The following is a 21,331-nucleotide window of genomic DNA, read 5'->3' as shown; positions in this document are numbered from 1 at the left end:
CAATGATAAATATTACTTTTTTTGGCCCAACCGCAAAGTGATCACTTACGAACCAAGAAAGCACTGGAATCATATGAAAAAGGCAGCTGCATTTGTTTCTAGAAATATAAGAAGCAGGGCTGGGCACGGTGGCTCACGCCTGCAAACCCAGCACTTTGGGTGGCCAGGGCAGGTGGATCACTTGAGGTCAAGAGTTCGAGACCAGCCTGACCAACATACAGAGAAACCCCATCTCTACCAAAAAATAAAAAAATTAGCTGGTGTGGTGGTACACGCCTGTAGTCCCAGCTACTTGGAAAGCTGAAGCAGGAGAATCACTTGAACCCGGGAAGGCGGAGGTTGCAATGAGCTGAGATCTCGCCACTGCACTCCAGCCTAAGTGACGGAGTGAGACTCCATCTCTTACCAAAAAAAAAAAAAAAAAAAGAAGAAATATAAGAAGCAAACCAAATCATTCCAAACATCCTCCAAACTGAACTATCTCTGACTAGCTGTGAAAGTTAGGAACTGCTGGAGCAGCCACACCAGGGTGTCGGTGCAAGGCCATAGAGAGTGCGATATGGCAAAGTCTCACTGTTAAACACTAAACCATTCAAAGGCAAGCACCATTTGCATATTTAAGGAAAGGACATATCAATTCCAGAAAAACAAGACAGAGTTAGTGTTCAGAAGGCCACACCACTGTATCTCATGCTCCCATGACAAACCCACCAGGAATATATAGTGGCACAGTAACTTTAAAAGGCCCATTGTGCTTCTATAAATCTGAATCTCTGATGACCAGGAGGTAATGCCTGGAAGGGGCCATCCTTACCTTCCCCATCTGTTGCGAACTTCTGGGCGGAGGCATTGACACCTCTCACCCGCTCTGCTTGGATGCCAATGTCTGCTTCAACCAGGGTGTGCTTCTGTAACAGGTCTTCCACGCCAAGTAAGTGTTTGCCATAGTCTTGAGATAATACTAGCACCTGTGCAGAAGAGGCAACCAAAAGGGCATCTGTAACTATAGCCTTGACTTCAGCATCACATAATCTTTGGACAAGCAGAGAGCCAGCAACAAAGCTGCACCTTCCCTCTAGCCTGTCATGAACCCCACACCTTCAGGGGAAGATGAGGGCCAACAAACAAGAACAAAACAAATCAAACCTGAAAGCCTGAGTCAGGAGAGCTATCACAAACTAAGGATCACCAACCTTAGAATAAGCAAGCCAAATCTACACTAAAGAGTGCAAAACAGAAGAAAAATGTGGCGGGGGTGGGGGAAGGAGAAGGCTATATGAAAGATTTCAAAATATAAACTGAAGCTTCAAGAAAAAAAACACTGCAACAACTACTCAAAATATAAAATAAAATAAAGGTGATAGACCTGGTCACTTCAAAGTTGAAAGAAATCTTTTAGAAGTTGCTGAGCCTGTAAGTGAATGCTTTTCCTCCAATAAGAGCTTATTGGTATGCCTCTACTATACTTACACAATCCATGGGAGAAGAATCTACTTGAAAAGCTTATAAGCCATATTTTTAACCTAATAAGGAAAGCAGGGTCAGGTGGCTGTCTTGCTTAGTAGACCCCAAGCAACTCTAGGGTTTAAGTTTGAACCCACTGATACTTTCTTGTTTCTTCCATTAACCAGCCAAATTTGGGGGCCTCATTCTACATCCTCGCCAGATGGAATTTCTGCTTCACTCTTACTTCTGAGGAAGTCTTTGGACCAACCTCAATTACAACATGCATCATGATTTATAAAATGAAAGTCCCTCTCTGCCACATTTTACCAACATTTCCATTTCAAGAGGTCAAGAGAGACCAAACCTAAGAACACTGTAAATCTGGAACAATAGGAGGGAAAACTGATGATATCAGGTGGCCTTGCCCCTCTGCCAGAAACAGTCCAAGAGGTAGGCAACAGATGTCAGCTTATATCTTGGGAAGGAAATCTCTTGCATAAGGTCAAACTTGGGAACACAGAGTGCTGAGACAAAGGAACCTTCATGGGACTGTCTGAAAACTGACCTATTTTCTTCTATCTACAAGGCTAAAGGCCTACCAGCTGAAGAACTGCTTAACATGGCTGAGCAATCCATGGCCTGCATCGGAGGACATGAACAGGTACAGGGCCATGGCACAACAGCAGGTCTCTTCCCGGGAAGGGGGAACGGTTGGAACTCTATGCTCAGAGCGGTCAATAAATGGCATGAGCAGCCGCTGGCAACCAGCCCCTCCTATGATCGTGCACGTATTACCGCATTCCATCCTCGCAATAACTGGTTAAGGTAGATAGGAAGTACAATCTCCATTTAAAGATCAAGAAAAAGGGCTCAAAGAGATTAGGCAACTCAGATATTCACAATCAGAACTCTGGCTGCCTGGTTCCTGGCCTATCCTCTGTTCACAGCACCTACTACTCTCCCTCCTCCCAACACCACCTCTCCGGGACCCCCTTCCCAAACTAGTATCACTCACTCACAGATCGATGCAATGGTAAGTTAGTTTAACCCTGAAGAATTAAAAATAAAGAAAACCACAATGTGATTGATTCCCTACAGTGGAATATAACTAAGATAGATCTTACTCATAGAAACAGAGCTCTAGCTACTCAACTGGTCTTTACAACTTTTTCACCCTTCACGTCTCATTTAACTACTGAGTTAGCAATTTTCCCATGGGTGATGTGGCTATTCTCTAGCTGTATAGGTGGGCAGTTAGACAAGACACGCAGCTGTATGTAGGGGTTTAGTGAGTAAGTCCTAGAAAAGAGAGCCCTAGTTGGATCAGCTCTGGCCTCCTTCCTTTCGGTCAGGTTTTACCTTCATTTCATCCATCCAGTCCATAATGTAGAGCATTTCCTGGAATATCTTCTGCAGCCCCAGGTTCATCTCGAGCCGCTGTCTCCGGGCCCTGAGCAGTTCCAGTAGATATTCCCAGAGCCGGATGACATTGTCCTTCCTTGCTGTGATACGCTTGATGTCGTGGTAATTCTCAGCCTCAAGCTCCCTGGCCACGGCTACCACAGCCTGCACACGCTCCTCGTATGCGGCAATGTCTGTCTCAATGGCCTCGTGCTTTTTGGTGGCAGCCTCAACTGCGGGAAGGTCAAATCCAAAATTGTCCTACAGAGAAATGGAATGAAAACAAGGAAAATAAAAAATCCTGCCAGGCCCGTTGGCTCACACCTATAATCCCAGCACTTTGGGAGGCTGAGGCGGGTGGATCACTTGAGGTCAGGAGTTCGAGACTACCCTGGCCAACATGGTGAAACCCTGTCTCTACTAAAGATACAAAAATTAGCCAGGCATGGTGGCACATGCCTGTAATCCCAGCTACTTGGTAGGATGAGGCAGGAGAATCACTTGAACCTGGGAAGTAGAAGTTGTAGTGAGCCGGTATCACACCATTGCACTCCAGCCTGGGCGACAAGCGTTAAAACTTTGCCTCAAAAAATAATAATAATCCTGTCCCACGCCCCCACTACTCCCCACTCCCCCCAAAAAGAAAAAAAAAAAAACAGAACAGACATAAAATCCTGAGCACACATTAATCCCTGGTGGTCTTAAAGCCAACTCAGACTCCTGAGTCCCCCTAACCTCACTGGTCTCTGCCTTGAGCTTAGATGCCTTCCTTAAAGCAAACTAATAACTGCTCATTTTGCAGAGAAGCCCAGCTCTTATCTAGTACCTTACTGAAAAGCTACAGCAGGTGATAGCTTACGTCAAGCCAAGTGGAAAAGCAAGCCACTTTTGTTTATTTCACAACCAGTCTAAATGCCTCGAAGGTCAAAGATTAAAGAAAAGAGAGAAACTGTTAAAACTTATTATAAATGTGAATAGTTCACACACACTCAATGGCTCTAAACAAACTCTGCTTGAGCTACTTCCAAATCTATGAAAAGTTACATAAATAGAAATGTGTATCAGAAATTATAAACATCCTCTTCATGGGAAGTGGCCAAGATGACCTGACAGTTCCTCCAGAATACTGGATGTTGACAAGCAGCTGTCCTCTGGCCCTATGCCCCTGGGGATGGTCTGTGCTTCTAGATTACCCCAGGAACTGTCTTTTTAACAATGTCTAGAGCAGAACCTGAGACACCAGACGCTGGTTTTCGCTCAGCCAAGTCTCCCTCATAGCTGCCTTGCGATCGAATCTGCGGGCGAGCTGTTCCAGTTTCTCCTGTCTTATGAGCTCATTCCGCAAAGCCAGTTCTCTTTCATGTTCCGCTTTTTCCAGTCTTTCCCAGGCCTACAAAAATGAAAATACACACACATAAACACAAACAGTTTCCTGCAGTGTTCAAGGAAACTTCTGTGGCTATAGCCAACAGCTAGTATTTCTCAAAAGGACCTGAGAACTTGAATGGGAAATCCCATTCCCACCTTCATTGGCTCTCAAGCTTTGAGGAAAGAAAGGGATTTTTCTCTCACTGTATCTTCAAGGAAACACTCTTCTGTTATCTAAATCTAAAAATTCTGTGTTGTATTTAGAAAACAAAACTATAGATATAAAGCAATGTAAGTAAATTATAAATCTTTTACTTTAAGAGGAAATAAATTATCTTAAACAGCTTTGATCGTATGAAAAAGATAAATGACTTTTCTAAGAAATCATACGAATCTCATTCATTCCACCCCAAGCTACATTTTAAAAATTTACACATCTAAGTATTTCTTTCAAAATCCTAACCTATTGTCCACATTAAATTCATTCCTATGAAATATCTTTCTTCACATAAAAAAAATAAGATCTAAACATTCCACTCAAAGGAATCTAAGTGGGACCAGGTGCAGAGGCTGACGCCTGTAATTCCAGCACTTTGAAAGCAGAGGTGCGAGGACTGTTTGAAGCCAGCAGTTCAAGACTAGCCTGGGCCATATAGTGAGACCTTGTCTCCATTAAAAAAAAAAAAATTATTTTTAATGAGCAGAAAAAAGGAATGCAGGTATGTACAAGTGACCAGAGTTCTAGATTTCTCAAATTTCTTTCTAGTTGGAAATAATGCCTGATGCAAATTTCTATAACCACAGGCATAATAGGCATGATGTTGAAAACTGTTTAACAGCTTCTCTAATGGAAGAAGCCAAAATCCTAAGCCCCACAACCTCTCAGATTCCAAACACATGAAATAAGGTTTCAATTTCTCCTTTCTGTAATTTAAAGATGTTTGAAACGATTGCCTCAGATGAGGGGTAAAAGTAATATGTATCTGAGCAATACGGTGACTGGCCTGCACCAAAGCTGGTTTGATAAAATCTAACATTGCCCCCCCGGAAGCCTCCAGCAGCCTACCCCAGCACCACTGCTTGCTTGATCCTTTGTCACACCTGAGCACCAGCTGCCAACTGTTAATTCCGCAGGTGGAGACAGCCCCTTCCATTCTCTTGTCCTCTTAGCAGTTGAGACCTAGTGATAGGACCTGAAGCCTCCAGGAGGTCAGGGCCCATGTTAAGTCTGGATCCACTTTACCTTGTTGATGTCAGAGATGAGCTTCCCCTCCCGGGGCATGTAGACCTTCTGGTTGTTGGCCCTCATCTTGCTCTGAATGGTGAAGAGCAGCACTTCCAAGTTCCCCTTCTCAGTAAATCTAAACACAGGGGAAAACATTCATTTGTTACTGGAGAAAAAAAAAAAAGATTCACACAGTCACCCATTTTAAAAACCATTCAACTGTGGTCTGACTTATGTGAAATACATGTCAAAGAGATAGCAGTAGGGCACTTATTGGCTATTATAAACCTTGAAACGTACCAAACTGTGGAATTTTTTTCTGGTTATTTGTTGTTGCTAGATTTATATTTGACGGTGTCAAGGGCATGAAATACTCTTTCGTATTCACTTCAATCAAGGTTTAAACCCTAAATCCTCGATAATGGATTTCATTCATTCATTTATTCAGTGCAGTCGAATGCATTCAACACAGATTATTTCAAATGTCTACCTAATGTAATTTTCAGTGGGTTTTAGAGATCTTACCAAGGTATATGCAACTGAGCTTTCAGAAAAGAAAAAATGACTTTGGAACTATGGTAAGCAATAGATAAGGCCTACAATCCTTATTTAACAATTACGAACCTAAAAAAAAATACGAAAAAAAAAAATCAAACTTTTTTTTGGGGTTGCAAAACTAGATCTGAATTGTTATGAAATTATTTATTATCTTTCTTTATCTAATATAATGTGAATATTTACACATCCTGCTATAGATAATTATTGGGCTTATGGATTACTACCTTAGTCCCATCTGGGGTCTTGTAATATACAACATATGAGCTATGCTGTTTTTCTAAAATCCAAAAATTATGAATTCTGAAACATACTAGGCACAATGGTTTTGGATAAGGGGTTGGAGACCTGTACCATTTCTTAGAATTCTAATATATCCTGTACATCAGTGGCACATTTCTACTGGGAAGGGCTCAGAGAGGGCATGATCTGTCATAAATCTGAGCAACACAGAATCAGATGAAAAGGAGTAGGACACGCCACTGGTGAGAGGCATTCAGTTAAGAGATGAGATTACAGAAGTCAGAACATAGGGGTCTGTTGGCTATAGTGATGTGTCTTTCCATATTAATGGTCACACACTACAATATGCATCTTACTTGGGTGGTTTCTCCACAGTGCGGTAAGTGTTGAATGCCTGAAGCTGCTGTTGAACCCCGACCAGTGAATTGGCAAATTTGCGATTGTTCAGAATGATGATGGTTTGTTCAATCCATTCCAAAAGGTCAGAGGCAAGTGATTCATACTTTTCAATCATTTTTTCTGTTTCAATAGCATTGTCAAGGACCTGTAAACAAGGGACAGAGAAATTAAAAAGATCATGTCACTCCATAAGTTAAATACAATTGCAACCCTCCACAAGCCCAAGGACACAAAACAACTGGCTTTGAAAAAGATCTGCCGGCTCCGAAACAGTTCTGCCAGCTCTGAAATAGTTCGGCTGTACTTGGGCACAAGCACTTTAACTCAAGGAACCATTTGCTAAGAGGCACTCAGACTGTTATTTGTGAGCAATGACAGTTTAACTGTAATTGGTTCTGCAACTTCCCAACCCCCAAGCAATGAGATTCTGAATGATTTCTGTAGTCCAACATCTGAAATCCCTAGAAAAACAAAAAGGTCTCTATTTAGCTTGGTCCTGTCCCATAAATGCCCATTATCGACTCCACTGCATTGAGATGACACAGTCATCTGGTCTGAGGTGTTTTGAAAACATGGTAGGTGAACATCAGCCAAACGAAAAGCAGAAAGCATAATACTGGGGCCTTTTCAACTGTGGTAAGTAGGATATCACACCCATGACAGTAGCCAATTCAGTCAGATTTCCAATACCCAATTTCCTGGAGAGGTTGAGGAGAAGAACATTTCTGGGTTTTAGATAGCCCTCAGATCCTTTCCTGAATATAGTGGTCATCTCTCCCACCTCGTTACCTACCCTTCAGGATGAAGAGGCTTCTGCCAACTTCCCTACCATCTGGAGAGTCCACTACAGATTGCTATTGGCAAACTTTATGAGTGGATGGGAGAATGAGGGCTCAATAAATCCTAATTATGTCTCACAACTCACAAAAATGGCATGAGCTCACCTTTCCAATTCGTTTTCCTTCAACAGCCAAAGCTTTCATCTTAGAGAAGTAATGGTAATAAGTCACCACGTAAGTGATTATGGACTTCTCATCAGGGTGGTCCACGCTGATGTCTGCAACCCAGAGAAGACTGTTCAGTGTGCTGCATGCTACTGTGCCCCACCCAGGCAGCAGGAACAAACTGCTGGTCAACACGGAACAGAGCAGTGTCTTTATGTTTGTACTTAAGCGTTCTGCTGTCAGTGCATTATTTACAAGGATAATAACCTTAAATAACAAGGTAAAATCATCTCACTGATTCCTTTATTATGTGAATATTCATGAAATGCCTTCTACATACACACATATTCCTCTTCTTGCCTCACCACCACACTGTGTTTGCTCTTCTAGAGTCCTCATTTCTACCTACAGGACCAGCACCGTCCCCCTGTCACTCAGTCTTTGGATATCTTTATCTCCTTGTTACCAGTATTCAGCATCTAGTCACTGAGTCTGAGTTGGGATGACCCTTATTTATGGAATCCTTATTGTCATTCATGGTTCAGACCCATATCCTGTCACATAACCAGACCTGAAATAATGGCTCCCTCCACCAGCTTTCCCTAATACTCAATTTCCTTCACATAGTGCACCCAGATTGATCTTCCAGAAGCACAGCTGTGAATACAGTTGCTCCTAGCTCAAAATTACTCAGTCTGAAGAATAAAATATAGGCGTTTCAGTCCCCTATAATCTGGCTATAACCTTCCTTCCCTTTTTTCCATCAATTTCTCAAATATTCACCAGGCTTCTTTCAAGTGTCAAGCATCATTTGAGACATTTCTAAATTCTTTAGCCTATTATCTCTCAGGCACTGTATCCCTTATTTTAAAAAATTTTTTGAAACAGGGTCTCACTGTCGCCCAGGTTAGAATGCAGTGACATGATTATAGCTCAATGCAGCCTTAAACTCTAGGGCTCAAGCAACCCTCCCACCTCAGCCTCCTAAGTAGCTGAAATCACAGGTGTAAGCCGCTGCATCTAGCACTGTATCTCTGAATCAAACTTGACCATTCACGATTTCCTATACACACCACATAGATTTCAATATGCCTTCCTTTACTCATGACTTTCCTTTGTCTGAAATAACTTTCGTGACCCCACAACTTTCTTGCTATCCTTCAAGGTCCATTTCAAAAATTACCACCCAACACAACCATTTATGATCCCTACAGCTGAAATTATGGTCTCCCTCCTCTATTCCCTTAGGGCTTTGTATGGACACGCAGTCCACTTTTTGGCAGGTTATGATTTTTTATGCATGTTTTGTATGCCTTACAAAACTCAGTCCCCAAGGGTAGAAGCCTGTTCTGGGAAGCCCCTATACCACTCTACCTCCCACCTTCCCACTGTGTCGTCCTGCACAAAGTAGGTGGTCAATAAATAGGTATTGAGAGAAGCAACAAACAACTTAAAATGGCAAGTCTTTGAAGTTTGGCAATATTGAGTAAAGCACTCAACTTGGGCTAGGTTGCGAAGAGAACACACAGGACAGCTCTTAACAGATATTATCAGGCTCTTTGTCAATACACATTCATACACACACCTCCATTTCTATTGCCGCCCCTGATAGCCTTGTATGGAGCAAGACTGTTTCTCTTTATTTAAACACAACATTAGGACACAAGGCTGGCACACTTCCTGCCCAGGGTCACTAAGGCAGCCAGTGGTGGTAAGGGCCAGAATCATAGCTACTGTTCCCTACCCCAGGGCTCCTGTGTCTGCTCAACCTGTCAAAGTGTGCACAAAGGAGAGTGAATTGGAGGGCAGCCAGAAAAAAATGCCAGTGTAGGCATCCAATTCAATCAACACAAAATGTCTACATAATTCAAAGAAGTGAGCAAGCAAAACTTTTTATTTAAGTTGTCTACAAGTATATTTTACCCAATGCTCTTTGGGGCACTCGACAACTAATAATCAAGATCAAACTCACAGGACAAAAGTGATATCAGCTGCCTTTTTTAGCTCCTTGTCTTATAATCTGGGAAACATCAATCTCCCTTTCAGACTGGGCAGTGATTAGAAAGATTAACTAACGAGTAAGTTATTAAAAAATGTTGTCACTGTGATAGGAAAAAAAGGTTCTTTATTAAAGCACAAAGAAGTACGGCTAAGGAAAAATTCCTTCCCATAGTAAGGTAGGGGTTAAGCACGAAGATTTATCAAAACCCAAGGAATTTTAGTTTTCTGTTTATATTGAGAAATCATTTAATGGGTTAGCACAAAGATAATTTTCTCTCAGCTTCCTGTAGCCAACATATCAGTGAATCTGATGCACTGGAAAATAGCAAGAAGCCTGCATGGCAGCCTCATGACCTTGATCTACCCTTGGGGAGGTAAACTTCCTGTTCTATATTTATAAGAACTTTAAACTTTCACTCACATACACACGATTTTTCCCTCTCTAATATTTGTTCACAGCCGAGAGGATCTACAAATCTCCAGCACTACAAACAAATCCTGATATTTTAAATGCTTCTCAAAATTAGAAAAAGTTCCTATGAGAGCTCACTATGAAATGAACCCAGAATTAGAAGTTTGTTAAGCAAGGGAGCTACAGCCTGGGGGACTGCTCCACACAAGTCAGATCCAAGCTACACAGGGACCCACAGAGTAAAGGAGGATTAGTTCCATGCAGAACATGGGATGTGGTCAGCCTCCAAGCAGTCAGCTGTAAGAAAGGACTATGACTGCTGCTCCTTCCACCCTGACACTTCCTTTTCCCAAATGAACCTTCCTCGTTTAAACTCTTACTTGCTCATAAGCAAAGCACAGCCTAGTAATAAGGCCCCCTGCCTCCAGTCTTCACCCATCCTCATCCAATCTGCTTGTCACCTTCAGATAAATGTCAGCCAACAAGCATTGACTGAGAGCCTATGCCAGGTTTTCTACTTTTCTACTTTGAACACAGCTGCTAAGAACCTTCAATGACCCCCCATTGCCTGTTGCTCATCTACTAATAGTACGGAATAGTGGTATTCCCTACTATTATCCTAAACACCATTCCCATCAAATTATTAGTCCTTCAAGCACACTTTCCTCTTTCCTGGTTCCACACCTTTGTTCATGCTAGTCCCTCTGCCCACACATGGTCCCTTCAGACTCTGTTTAAATCGTATTCATCTTTCAAGGCCTTTTTGAGTGTCATCCTTTCCACAAATCCTCAAAAAATTCCCATAACCAAAATTAAGCTCTTCCTTTGATAATTCCCAAAGCATGTTGTACAAATGAAACATACTGAGACAAAAACAGATTTTACATTAACACCTGGACGCTACAGATGCTAACAATCCCACCTGTTACCCACTGAGTCCCTACCTTCAGGATCCAACAGTTTAGTGAGGCCAAGGTGCTGCTCTGCCAGATTAAATGCATTCTGCAGGTTGTAGTGTGCATTGGATTTCTTTAGTTTGTCAAAATCTATCAGGTCAGGCCTATGCAGAACAACAGTGGAACACAACAAAAATCATGGCTTGAAAAAAAATATGATCATTGAAACACGATTGTTAGTCCAAAAAGGTTAAATCACCACTTAGTGGAGTAAAACTCTAAAAATACACTATTACGGAATCATCGAACAATGAAACCTGATTTTTGAATAAACACTTCAAAGTTTATCAAGAAAAAAAAAAGATTAAGGGTGAACCTGTTTTGTTTATTTTGTTTGGAAGAATTTACATAGTCTCCCACATTTTCCTCACATGGAATGTAGGAATTTCCATCATGGTGCAACAGCTAAGGCAATGGATGGGAATTCAAAGTCACCCAAACCTGCTATGGAAGGACAGCAACACTTTACCCCACAATTGCTAGCATGATTTGTATGGACTTACCGGTGTTTGTGTATCAGTGCATTGAAGGCCATACCGTCCCTCCAGCTAGTGGTGAAATTGTGAATGTTGACATTGGGGTACCTGCCAAGGACAAAGCACAAGGGAAAAGCAACACGATTACCACATAAAGGTTTATACTTTTGCCAAATGCTATGTTAATAAAAAGTCTGTAAGCATTGTAAAACCTAAAGCAGTAAATATCAATACGAACAATCAAGTCAGAACAAATATCCCGCCAACTCTAGCTTGCTATAAAATAAAAATAAAATATGCATCCGTGTAACTTTTCTTGCTTGGTAATTCAATCTCACAAAAGATGTGAACTGTGTCCTAGATTTAAAATACTACTCTTACTTAGGAAAAAGTGACCACAACCTAGATACCTCTGAGGACTCTACTTCTACTGGCTTTATACTCCACCTACAAAGACACCAGGACCCGCAGTCCCTTGTCACACGTTACTTTGGCATAAAGAAGTGGTGGGACTATCTGTTCATGTGACACTCAGCTTTCTTTCTTCCATATGCCACTTAATTGGACGAAGTTTGTAAAAAGTAGTACCTCCATGAAAAATTTATGTTTGAAACTTACCCATAATGAATCAGCTATTCTATGCCATACTGACTATTAATAACTTTATGTTAGTGGCTGATTAAAGGTTCATACCTGACTTGACCCTTTTATTAGGCCATAAGCTCTTTACAGACATGATGACTTTTCAGCTAGCTCTCAGAATGGATGGAGTTCTGATGTTCATGTTCTGAATTCATATTCATTAGAATTACATCTATACCTAAAGTAGTTCTAACAGTAAATCTAATTAACCTAAAATTGTGTCTCAGTAAGCACCTATTACCTTAAACCAATTTGCTAAGAACTTGAAGGCTTAGTATCAGTTAAGTCCTAACATTAGTAAGCAAGAAAAACGATGCAGTTCTCTAAAAACAGCTTCACTGAAATTTCAATGAAAAAAATCAAAGAAAGGAAAGCTGACAGATAATATTAAAAGATTATGCTAATGTTTACTGTGCAAAGAAAGCTCCCCAAAACAGAAATTAAAGGGTGAAGAAAACCAACAACCGTATTCTTAAAATACCATGGGTATGATTCCTAAACATGCTTCCAGGGTTTTAAAATTCAAAATATAATGTTCTCTGGAGATTCCTTAATAAAGAGAAGGAAACTGATTATGAAGACATGACAGGTCTAAAATATAAATCAGAACTCCTTCCATTCTGAGAGCTAATTGAAAAGTCATCATATCAAGTGCTTACAAGTTAACGAGACTTCTCAATGGAAGCAGTGGAAAAGATACCTGTCAACACCTTCTAAGTGATGACTGCAGTGGAACTCAGTCCTGGAAGAAGCAGCCTCAATACCCTCTGCGTTCACTCACCCAGCTGTCTTCATCTGGCACCACAACAGCAATGCATCCTTGGCAGATTTCTTCTCTTTGTTGTCTTCAGTTTCCACACTGATATCCTGGATCTAAGATTTACAAAGAAATATTAGACAAATAGATGGGTCAGTTGCCTCACAGAACCACTGAAGAACAGGTCTGCATATACATAAAGAATAAACTGTAGCTCAAAGCCTCGCCCTGCAAACAATCTACCCTATCAATGAAAACTGCTTCCTGAAGTCTGGGCTCACTCCAGAAACACAACCAGAACTAGGTTTTCTACTTCACACAGACAGAAGGCTGAAGGGATTTCCCAGCACCTATCAGAAGTCATTTCTACCCCTGAGACAGCCCATCTTTCCAGTTCGAAGCACAGCGGTTCATACGGTGCATATGGAATCTCACCAGACCCTCAAAAAAGGCTGAGTTTGATTTTTCATAAGTAAACATTTTTCATACCGGTTGCAACTTTCACTGATGAGGGCACTGTGTGCACCATTTCCAAACTACTAGAGCAAGCGTGTGCTTAAATGCTGTGCTTCCGTGGTGTGCATTCACAAGCCGCTCAGAGGCAGCATATGTGTAACATTATACACAAAGCCTGGTCAGCTGGCACGAAAGTCAGACTGCCTGGATGTGAACCCAGGCTTCATCACCTACCATGTGCCCTTGGGCAAGTTCACCAGCTTCCCCATCTGAGGAAGGGAAATAATGACAGTGGCTAATCTCACAGCACTGTTATGCACTTAAATGATACAATGAAGTACTGAGTTCATAATAAGGGTCCATGAATGTTAGTTCTTAGAGTAGGTGCTAACTGCCAACTATATGATTTTAGACAAATGCTCCAAATATACTTTTGTCTATTATATGAAAGTGTCCTCTTGTATATAAAATGTGGAATGGAATCAGGAGTGGAAGTGTTGGCCAGGAGTCCATCCATCACCTCCGGCTGTAGCCATTTTAAGCTTCTCTGCTCTGCCACACTCCCCACAACCCTTCACTCCATTCAATCTACAAACACTTCCCAGAATTTTTTTGAAAGAGAGAATGAGGAAGACAAAATATATAAATACAGGATTAAAAAGTCAGAAACTTTCAACTACGAAAAGCACCTTCAAATTGAGACAACTACATTTAAAAAAAAAATCTAATTTTAATTGTGGTAAGAAGGTGAAGCCTGAGTTTACATAAACCCCAGTCTCTAATATTAGGATCATTTGCTCAAGTGCAGAAAGGGAATGTGGAAGAACAACCCTCACTCAAGGGGCGAGAGATAGGCTCACCAGGAATTTAGGCTGCAACTTTACAAAGTAAACCATTGGCTTTCTTATGCTTCTGGGAGAAGAAGGGTATCTGTTTCCAGATTTGCCCATATAGAAACAAGGCCTACCCTTCTGAAATGAAGACAGCTCCCTATTTAAACCAGGTAAACTTAGATACTTCCACTCCAGTTTCTTACCATCTTTAATATATTTTTTTTTAATTTGAGACAGAATCTCTGTAGCCCAGGCTGGAGTGCAGTGGTGCAATCTCGGCTCACTGCAACTTCTGCCTCCCAAGTTCAAGCAATTCTCCTGCCTCAGCTTCCCGAGTAACTGGGATTACAGGTGCGTGCCACCACATCTGGCTAATTTTTGTGTTTTTAGTAGAGACAGGGTTTTGTCATGTTGGCCAGGTTGGTTTTGAACTCCTGACCTGAAGTGATTCACCTGCCTTGGCCTCCCAAAATGCTGGGATTACAGGCATGAGCCACCACACCCAGCCCTTTTACTCTCTTTTAAAGGGGTAGCATCATAAAATCTGTGTCATTGTCAGTATTTAATGGACACCTCTATGCACATATAGGGCAGGCCATATCTTGGCAGCAGTGAGAGAACACGCACGCACCCACGCATACACACACACACACACACACACACACACACACAGGGAACTTGTAAAACCACATATTTAGGAGCTGGGGGGAAGGAGAGATCCTTGTAGATACACAGGAAAGCTTAACCGAGGAGCTGGGCCTTGGATTCATAATCATATTATTTTTGTAGAATAGGTAATGATTTAATAAAGCTGCTGGAGAAAGCTGAGTCATGCCAGACACCAACACTTCAGGCCATGCAGTAACATTAGCAGTCTATGCCTCTCACCTCAACAGAAAGGGAGAAAATACACATCAGCATTTATAAGTTGAAGTATATGAACAGGCAAGCTGGCAGGAAGTGAATTAGTCAATGACTCAATGCAATTCACACTGAGGATCCTGAAAAGGGCTGTGTGCCAGCTCCCTGACCTGGGCGCTCACCCGCTGTCAAGACAGCCCACAGTCAGGATGCCCTTCCACACTCTGATTATTGCAGGCCAAAGGTAACAGAAGTACAACATTTTACTCCATAAAACCAGGGTGAAGCTTGAGGAGTGTCCTGCTAATAATTTCACCTCTGCTGGCATAACACACAAGAGAAGTAATTAGTGGATTCAATGGCTACTCCATTTTCAAATCATTCAGGAACTAAATGACAGAAATATAAGAGATCTGTTTGGGGAAAAAAATGTCCTTGATTGCTGTAATTAACTCCTTTAATGAGGCTGCACCATCCTCAAGAGCGGTTCTCTCCTCAGACCTACTTAATTAGAGTTACTGGGGCTGGGCCCTGGGAACCTGAATTATTAAAAGCCCTTCCCAATAGCATCAGATGATCAGCCAGCTTGGGAACTAGCCAGTTAGGAAGTTGTTTCTTCCTGTAACTCATTCTAGTCCCTTACCCCTTTCTCCCACATATATATTCACAACACTACCTGAAGCCCAATCCTAGGGCAAGTGAGAAGGAAGAAGAATTGGTCACAGGCTGATTTCCGAGTTTCAATAAGAAAACAAAACCAGTTATAATTTGATTTTCCATTTTTCCTTTTTGTGTGAGGTTTTTGTTTACCCCAAAAAATCAAGCAGATCTTTATTAAAGGGCAGAACAGGAAGGAATGGCAAAAGAACATAGTCACTGAGAAGACAGGACTGTTAGAATATTTGTTTGCAGAGAAACCTGACACTATGGTACAAAGTTTTTCCTGCCTTTCCAATTTTAATTGGAATGCATGAGCATGAAGCATGTGCCTGGAGAAAGAACCAGTAATCAGGCCAGTGATGCTGCACAGTCCCAAAAGGCTGAGTGCTCTCTCTTAAGGGGTCAGAGGCATCCACTGTAGCCCTGGCTGGCTGTGTCATCAGGGGCAAGGTTTCAAACTTCTCTGGGTCCCTGATTTCTTCATAAAGTAAAAGAAGTGAACAAAACGACCTTGAAAGTACCTTTTGGCTTAAAATACTTCTATACTTAGAGCCTTCCCCCTCAAGTATAACAAAACTCATATAATCGTCAACAATTCAAAGAAACTTAAGAGTTTTGTATTTTCCTCCTGCAAACCTCTTCCTCACATCCAAAGAGAATGAGAAGGTGAAAATGGAGCCCACACACATGCCATAACCCTCAACAGCTTCTCCTAAAAATATTCTGTAACACATGTCACAGGTGAGTGAAGCTGAGGCAGTCTAGTGCTAATAACCTAGCATTGGCCCCCTCCTTATACCTTTGCTCCTGAAAGCCAAGCAGCAGAGACCAGACATTTAAAGCAGGTGCCAGCAAAATGGTGGGCTGGGATACAGTCTAGAAGGCTCTGGGCCACTGAGACCATCAGGGGCTAGTAAAATTGTAGTAGGATGTAGTAGCTTCCACATGCCTATGGGGCAGCATTCAATTCTGAGGGGTGGATTATGACACACCTGACTCTCAGACATGCTTTCAACCTGGTCTTCCTGGTCCCTCTGAGGTGGGGAGGCCAGCTCTACAAGGATGCTCATACCTGAGAGGTCGGCCTAAGTTCTAAGCATCACTGGGCAGAGACCCTTACCTGGAAGCGCAGGATGATGGTCCAGATGAGGCCAAGGGTCAGCCGGTGGTTTCCATCCACGATGTCATGGGACCCCATGTTCTCGAGATGGACTCTCTGCTCCTTCAGGAACTGAAGGGCCTTGTCTACATTCTCTAGGCAGTGGATGCGCATTCGTCCCTTGGTGGGTTTAGGCTACAAATAGAAGAGCAGAGGCGGAGACATATCACCCAACAGAATAGAGATGAGCCTCGAGTTACTGCCTAGTCACATGTGGCCATTCATACAGTACTCTCCTACATGGACCAGAACATTAACTCGTGTATTCATTAAGTCCAAGGATGGTATTTACTTGACAGCCACAGAAGAAAAGTTTACTTAAGGGGATGGTAACTGATTCCTCTTTAGAGATTAATTGTGGAGCTACAGTTTACACATGAACATTTGTTCAGGGAAGTTCAGGGAAGAGAGAATCCAATTCTCATGGAGAATTTCAGCGCTACTGCTACCATTCATACAATTTTTTTGCAACTGCATGACAAACATCTGTGAGAATTTTCTGTTTACTTGAAATGTAAAACTAGGTTTGCCATCTGCTGGCAACCCTTAAGGTTGGCTCAGAATGAAAACAGGGAACACAGCCATCAAATCAGAGGAATTTCCAAGTGGTGGTTGTGTGCAGAAGGATGGGGTGAAGGTTAAGTAAAAAGGTGTAACTTATTGAAAAGAGGAGGAAAAGTGAAAAAAAAAAGAGTGTAGTCCAATTTAAACACCCCAAATGTTTCTTCCTTTTATCCAGTTACATCAAAATATAAAAGAGGCCCTTGGAAGGTGAACATTTTAAATAAAGCAAAAAACATATATAGAGAGAGTATACAATGGATATGTGTATATATACATACACTATAAAGTACACTATCTACTATAAAAGTATATATACATCTACTATAAAAGTATATACACATCTACAAAAATATACTAGATACAAACACACACATGCACACACACACAGTTGACCCTTGAACAACATGGGCCTACACCATGCAAGTACACTTACACATGGATTTTTTTCAATAAATATACTGGAAAATTTTTTAGAGATTTGTGACAATTTGAAAAAAAGATGAATGGCATAGCCTAGAAATATCGAAAAAATTAAGAAAATGGTATGTCATGAGTGCATAAAACATAGGTGGATGTTTATTTTATCATTTACTACCATAAAATATATACAAATCTATCATAAAGTTACAATTATCAAAACAAACACAGACTGTAATGGCACCATTTGTGCAGTATTAAATATCGGTACATACTGTACTACTGTAATCATTTCAGAGCCATCTCTAATTCCTATGGCGATGAGCTCAAGTATTCTGAGTGCCCACTTAAAATGCCTGCGACGCTAATCATCTCCACATGGTATCTCTAATAAATTGGGTATCATTGTAAAAAGTGATCTCTCACAGTTCTTGTGTATTTTTCAGTGTCTAGTGCAATACTGTAAACCTTGAGTAATATAATGAAACCTAAAAAATGTACCACTAGTGATGCTGGATGTACTCCCAAGAAGCAGAGAAAAGTCATGACATTACAAGAAAAGGCTGAATGCTTGCTATGTATTGTAGACTGGTCTACAGTTGTGGTGGCCCACCACTGGAAGACTAAAAAAAGAAAAGGAAATTTGTGAAGCCATCCCTGAAGCTACATCAGCACAAAGACCTTGCACTTTTTGTGAAATATTTTTTCATCTCACATGGAAAATGCAGCTTTTGCTGGGTGCGGCAGCTCACGCCTATAATCCCAGCACTTTGGGAGGCCGAGGCAGGCAGACCTGCTTGTGCCCAGGAGTTTTGAGACCAGTCTGGGCAACATGGCAAAACCCCATCTCTAAAAATAAAAAATAAAAAATGCATCTTTTATATAAGTGCAGGATTACCATATGAGAGGCATATCTAAAGACTAATATGATTTAAGAAAAAGTGAAGTCATCATAGGACAATTTAAAAGCATAGGAAGGTGAAATATCTAAGGCTGGAGAATATAATGCCAGAAAGGCTGGCATGACTATTTATTTATTAATTTTTAATTGGGTAGACCTCAGAACAAGCAAAGGTTCACAGAGCTCCCAGTTTGATAATTTCAGAAACAAGTTTGGCTTAAAAAAGGCCAAGGAATTGGGAGAAGCAAAACTTTTGCTAACCAAGAGGCAGCAGATGAGTTCCCAGATGCCACTAAAAAAATCACTGAGGAAAAAGTTTATCTGCCTCAACAGGTTTTTAATGCAGATGAAAGTGCTCTGTTCTGGAAAAAAAAAATGCCACAAAAGTCTAGTAGGAGAAAGAGAGGTGAGCACCAGGACTAAAGGCAGGAAGACAGGCTAACTATACTGTTCTGTGCAAATGCAGTTGGGTTTATAATCAGGACTGCCCTTATCCATAAAGTTGCTACCTTTGAGCCTTGAACGGAAAAAATAAATACCAGCTGCCAGTCTTTTGGTGTACAAAGAGAAATCCTGGACAATGACAACTCGTTTTCTGAATTTGTTCCACTGATGCTTTGGCTCCTTCAGTGTACACTGAAGGCACTGACATGGTCTACTGGCCCCCAAACACAACATCCCTAATTTGGCCTCTAGATCAAGGGGTCATAAAGACTTGTAAGGCTCATTAGACACAGAACTCTATGGAAAGGTTTGTTAATGCTATGGAATAGAATCTCCAATAGAGAGAACATCATGAAAGTCTGGGAGGATTACACCACTGAAGATGCCATCATTGTTACAGAAAAAGCTGTGAAAGCCATCAAGCCTGAAACAATAAATTCCTGCTGGAGAAAACGATGTCCAGATGTTATACATGGCTTCACAGAACTTATGACAGAGCCAATGAAGGAAATTATGAAAGAGGTTTTAGATATGGCAAAAAGGTAGAGTGGTGAAGGTTTTCATGATTTGAATCTTGGAGAAATTCAAGAGCTAACAGACACCACATCAGAAGAATTAGCAGAAGATGACTTGATGAAAATGGGTGCCTCCGAACAGATGACAAATGATGAGGAAGAGGATGTAGAAGAAACAGTACCAGAAAACAAACTGAATTTGTTCCAAGGGTTCCAATTATTCAAGAATGCTTGTGATATTTCCATAAAGTTACACCAAGTGTGCCTGCCTCTTCTGCCTCCCCTTCTACCTCTTCCACCTCTGCTACCCCAAGATGGCAAGACCAACCCCTCCCTCCTCTTCCTCCTCAGCTTACTCAACGTGAAGACAAGGATGAAGACATTTATGACGATCCACTTCTAATTAATGAATCAGTTAAATGTATTTTCTCTTCCTTTTCTTAAAAATATTTTCTTTTCCCTAGCTTAAGACTACAGTAATGTAATATATATAACATGCAAAATATGTGTTAATTGACAGTTTATGTTATTGATAAGACAACAGTAGGCTATTAAAAGTTTTGGAGGAGTCACACGTATAGGAAGATTTTCAACAGCATGGGGTTAGTGCCCCGAAACCCCCTGCTTTGTTCAAGGGTCCACTATGCACGCGCGCGCACACACACACACACAGATGCACAGATACACATAAAAATGAGTTTCTATTATCTGTTGTACCAACACCAAGCTCATGTTCTCACTCATCTGACATCATCCATCTCTCCTTCCTCTCTATTTCCCATCACTCCCCCTCTAGTAGAGGTTGCACCTCAAGTGGATGTCATCATCTCATAAAGATGCCACCAGGATGCACACATCCACATGTAGAAGAATGCACTCACCCAGTGACCTGTCGTCCTGACTCCCCAGTCTCTTGACCTTATCACACCTACCTACCTTCCAAGACTCGGGCCAAAGCCCATCTTTCCTTCCTGGAGACATTTCCCATTTCCAATCATTCTGGTTCTCACAGATCTCCCTTTCCTCACAACTCTACAACTAATGGTGTGGACCACAGAGCCCAGGAACTAATTATTTTGCTATTGTTTCATTTATCACTCTTATTACTTCCAACTAGACTGCTGGCTTCCTGAGAGCAAGAATGAAGCTTTATACTTCTGTATTCTCGGGCGTCTTTGGTTCAGTTCTGAGCACAGAGTTATGTGCAGAGTGAACTGAATGCCGACAGACAGACTGGGCGTGGTGTGTGCTGATCTGACCTCCCCAGGGAAAGGAGGCCAGGCTGCAGCAACTCAGGCACACACAGGTAAAGGCAGCAGTCAGCCACACCTTAGTGTCTTGTCCATCCCCTGCTTTTCCCTTGGGTACTTAAGATCCTCAGCTATGTGCTACATGGAAAACGCACGAAAGGAAAGTTACTTGGGTAACAAGTGGCCATTTTGAGTCTGCCCAGTCTCAGATTATTTTTCATTTTCTTTTCTCCTATAAAAAAGGACAAGCAAAAACAGAAGAATGTTGTTGACCCTGAGGAAATAAGATTACATGCAGAGGCCTACCACAAGTAGCAAATTTTATTTTCAAATATAATTGTCCCTTGGTATCCACAGGGGATTGATTCCAGTACCCCCAAGGATACCAAAATCCATAGGTGCTCAAGTTGCTTATACAAAATGGCACAGTATTTGCATATAACCTA

At 41.5% G+C, this 21,331-nt stretch overlaps 1 protein-coding gene across 4 annotated transcripts in view; it reads right to left on the bottom strand.

Annotated features, from left to right (window-relative positions):
* SPTBN1 (spectrin beta, non-erythrocytic 1) overlaps positions 1-21,331 on the bottom strand; it is a 213,675-nt gene that overhangs the window by 41,324 nt on the left and 151,020 nt on the right. For all 4 annotated transcript variants that reach the window (XM_021672858.2, XM_064364095.1, XM_012477173.2 and 1 more), the window contains 10 exons: positions 16,756-16,929; positions 12,850-12,941; positions 11,454-11,534; positions 10,939-11,054; positions 7,582-7,694; positions 6,595-6,782; positions 5,459-5,576; positions 4,079-4,237; positions 2,806-3,108; positions 815-968 (listed from right to left, as the gene is read on the bottom strand). In XM_021672858.2, the coding sequence (XP_021528533.1) occupies positions 815-968; positions 2,806-3,108; positions 4,079-4,237; positions 5,459-5,576; positions 6,595-6,782; positions 7,582-7,694; positions 10,939-11,054; positions 11,454-11,534; positions 12,850-12,941; positions 16,756-16,929 (1,498 nt within the window). The remainder of the gene's footprint in view (positions 1-814; positions 969-2,805; positions 3,109-4,078; positions 4,238-5,458; positions 5,577-6,594; positions 6,783-7,581; positions 7,695-10,938; positions 11,055-11,453; positions 11,535-12,849; positions 12,942-16,755; positions 16,930-21,331) is intronic.

This window comes from Aotus nancymaae, unplaced genomic scaffold (assembly GCF_030222135.1).
Source record: "Aotus nancymaae isolate 86718 unplaced genomic scaffold, 86718_ANA_hifiasm-v0.15.2.pri h1tg000057l, whole genome shotgun sequence".
NCBI classification, from domain to species: Eukaryota; Metazoa; Chordata; class Mammalia; order Primates; family Aotidae; genus Aotus; species Aotus nancymaae.
Note: the sequence above shows the minus strand (reverse complement) of the source record. Positions and strands in the feature narration are given on the sequence as shown.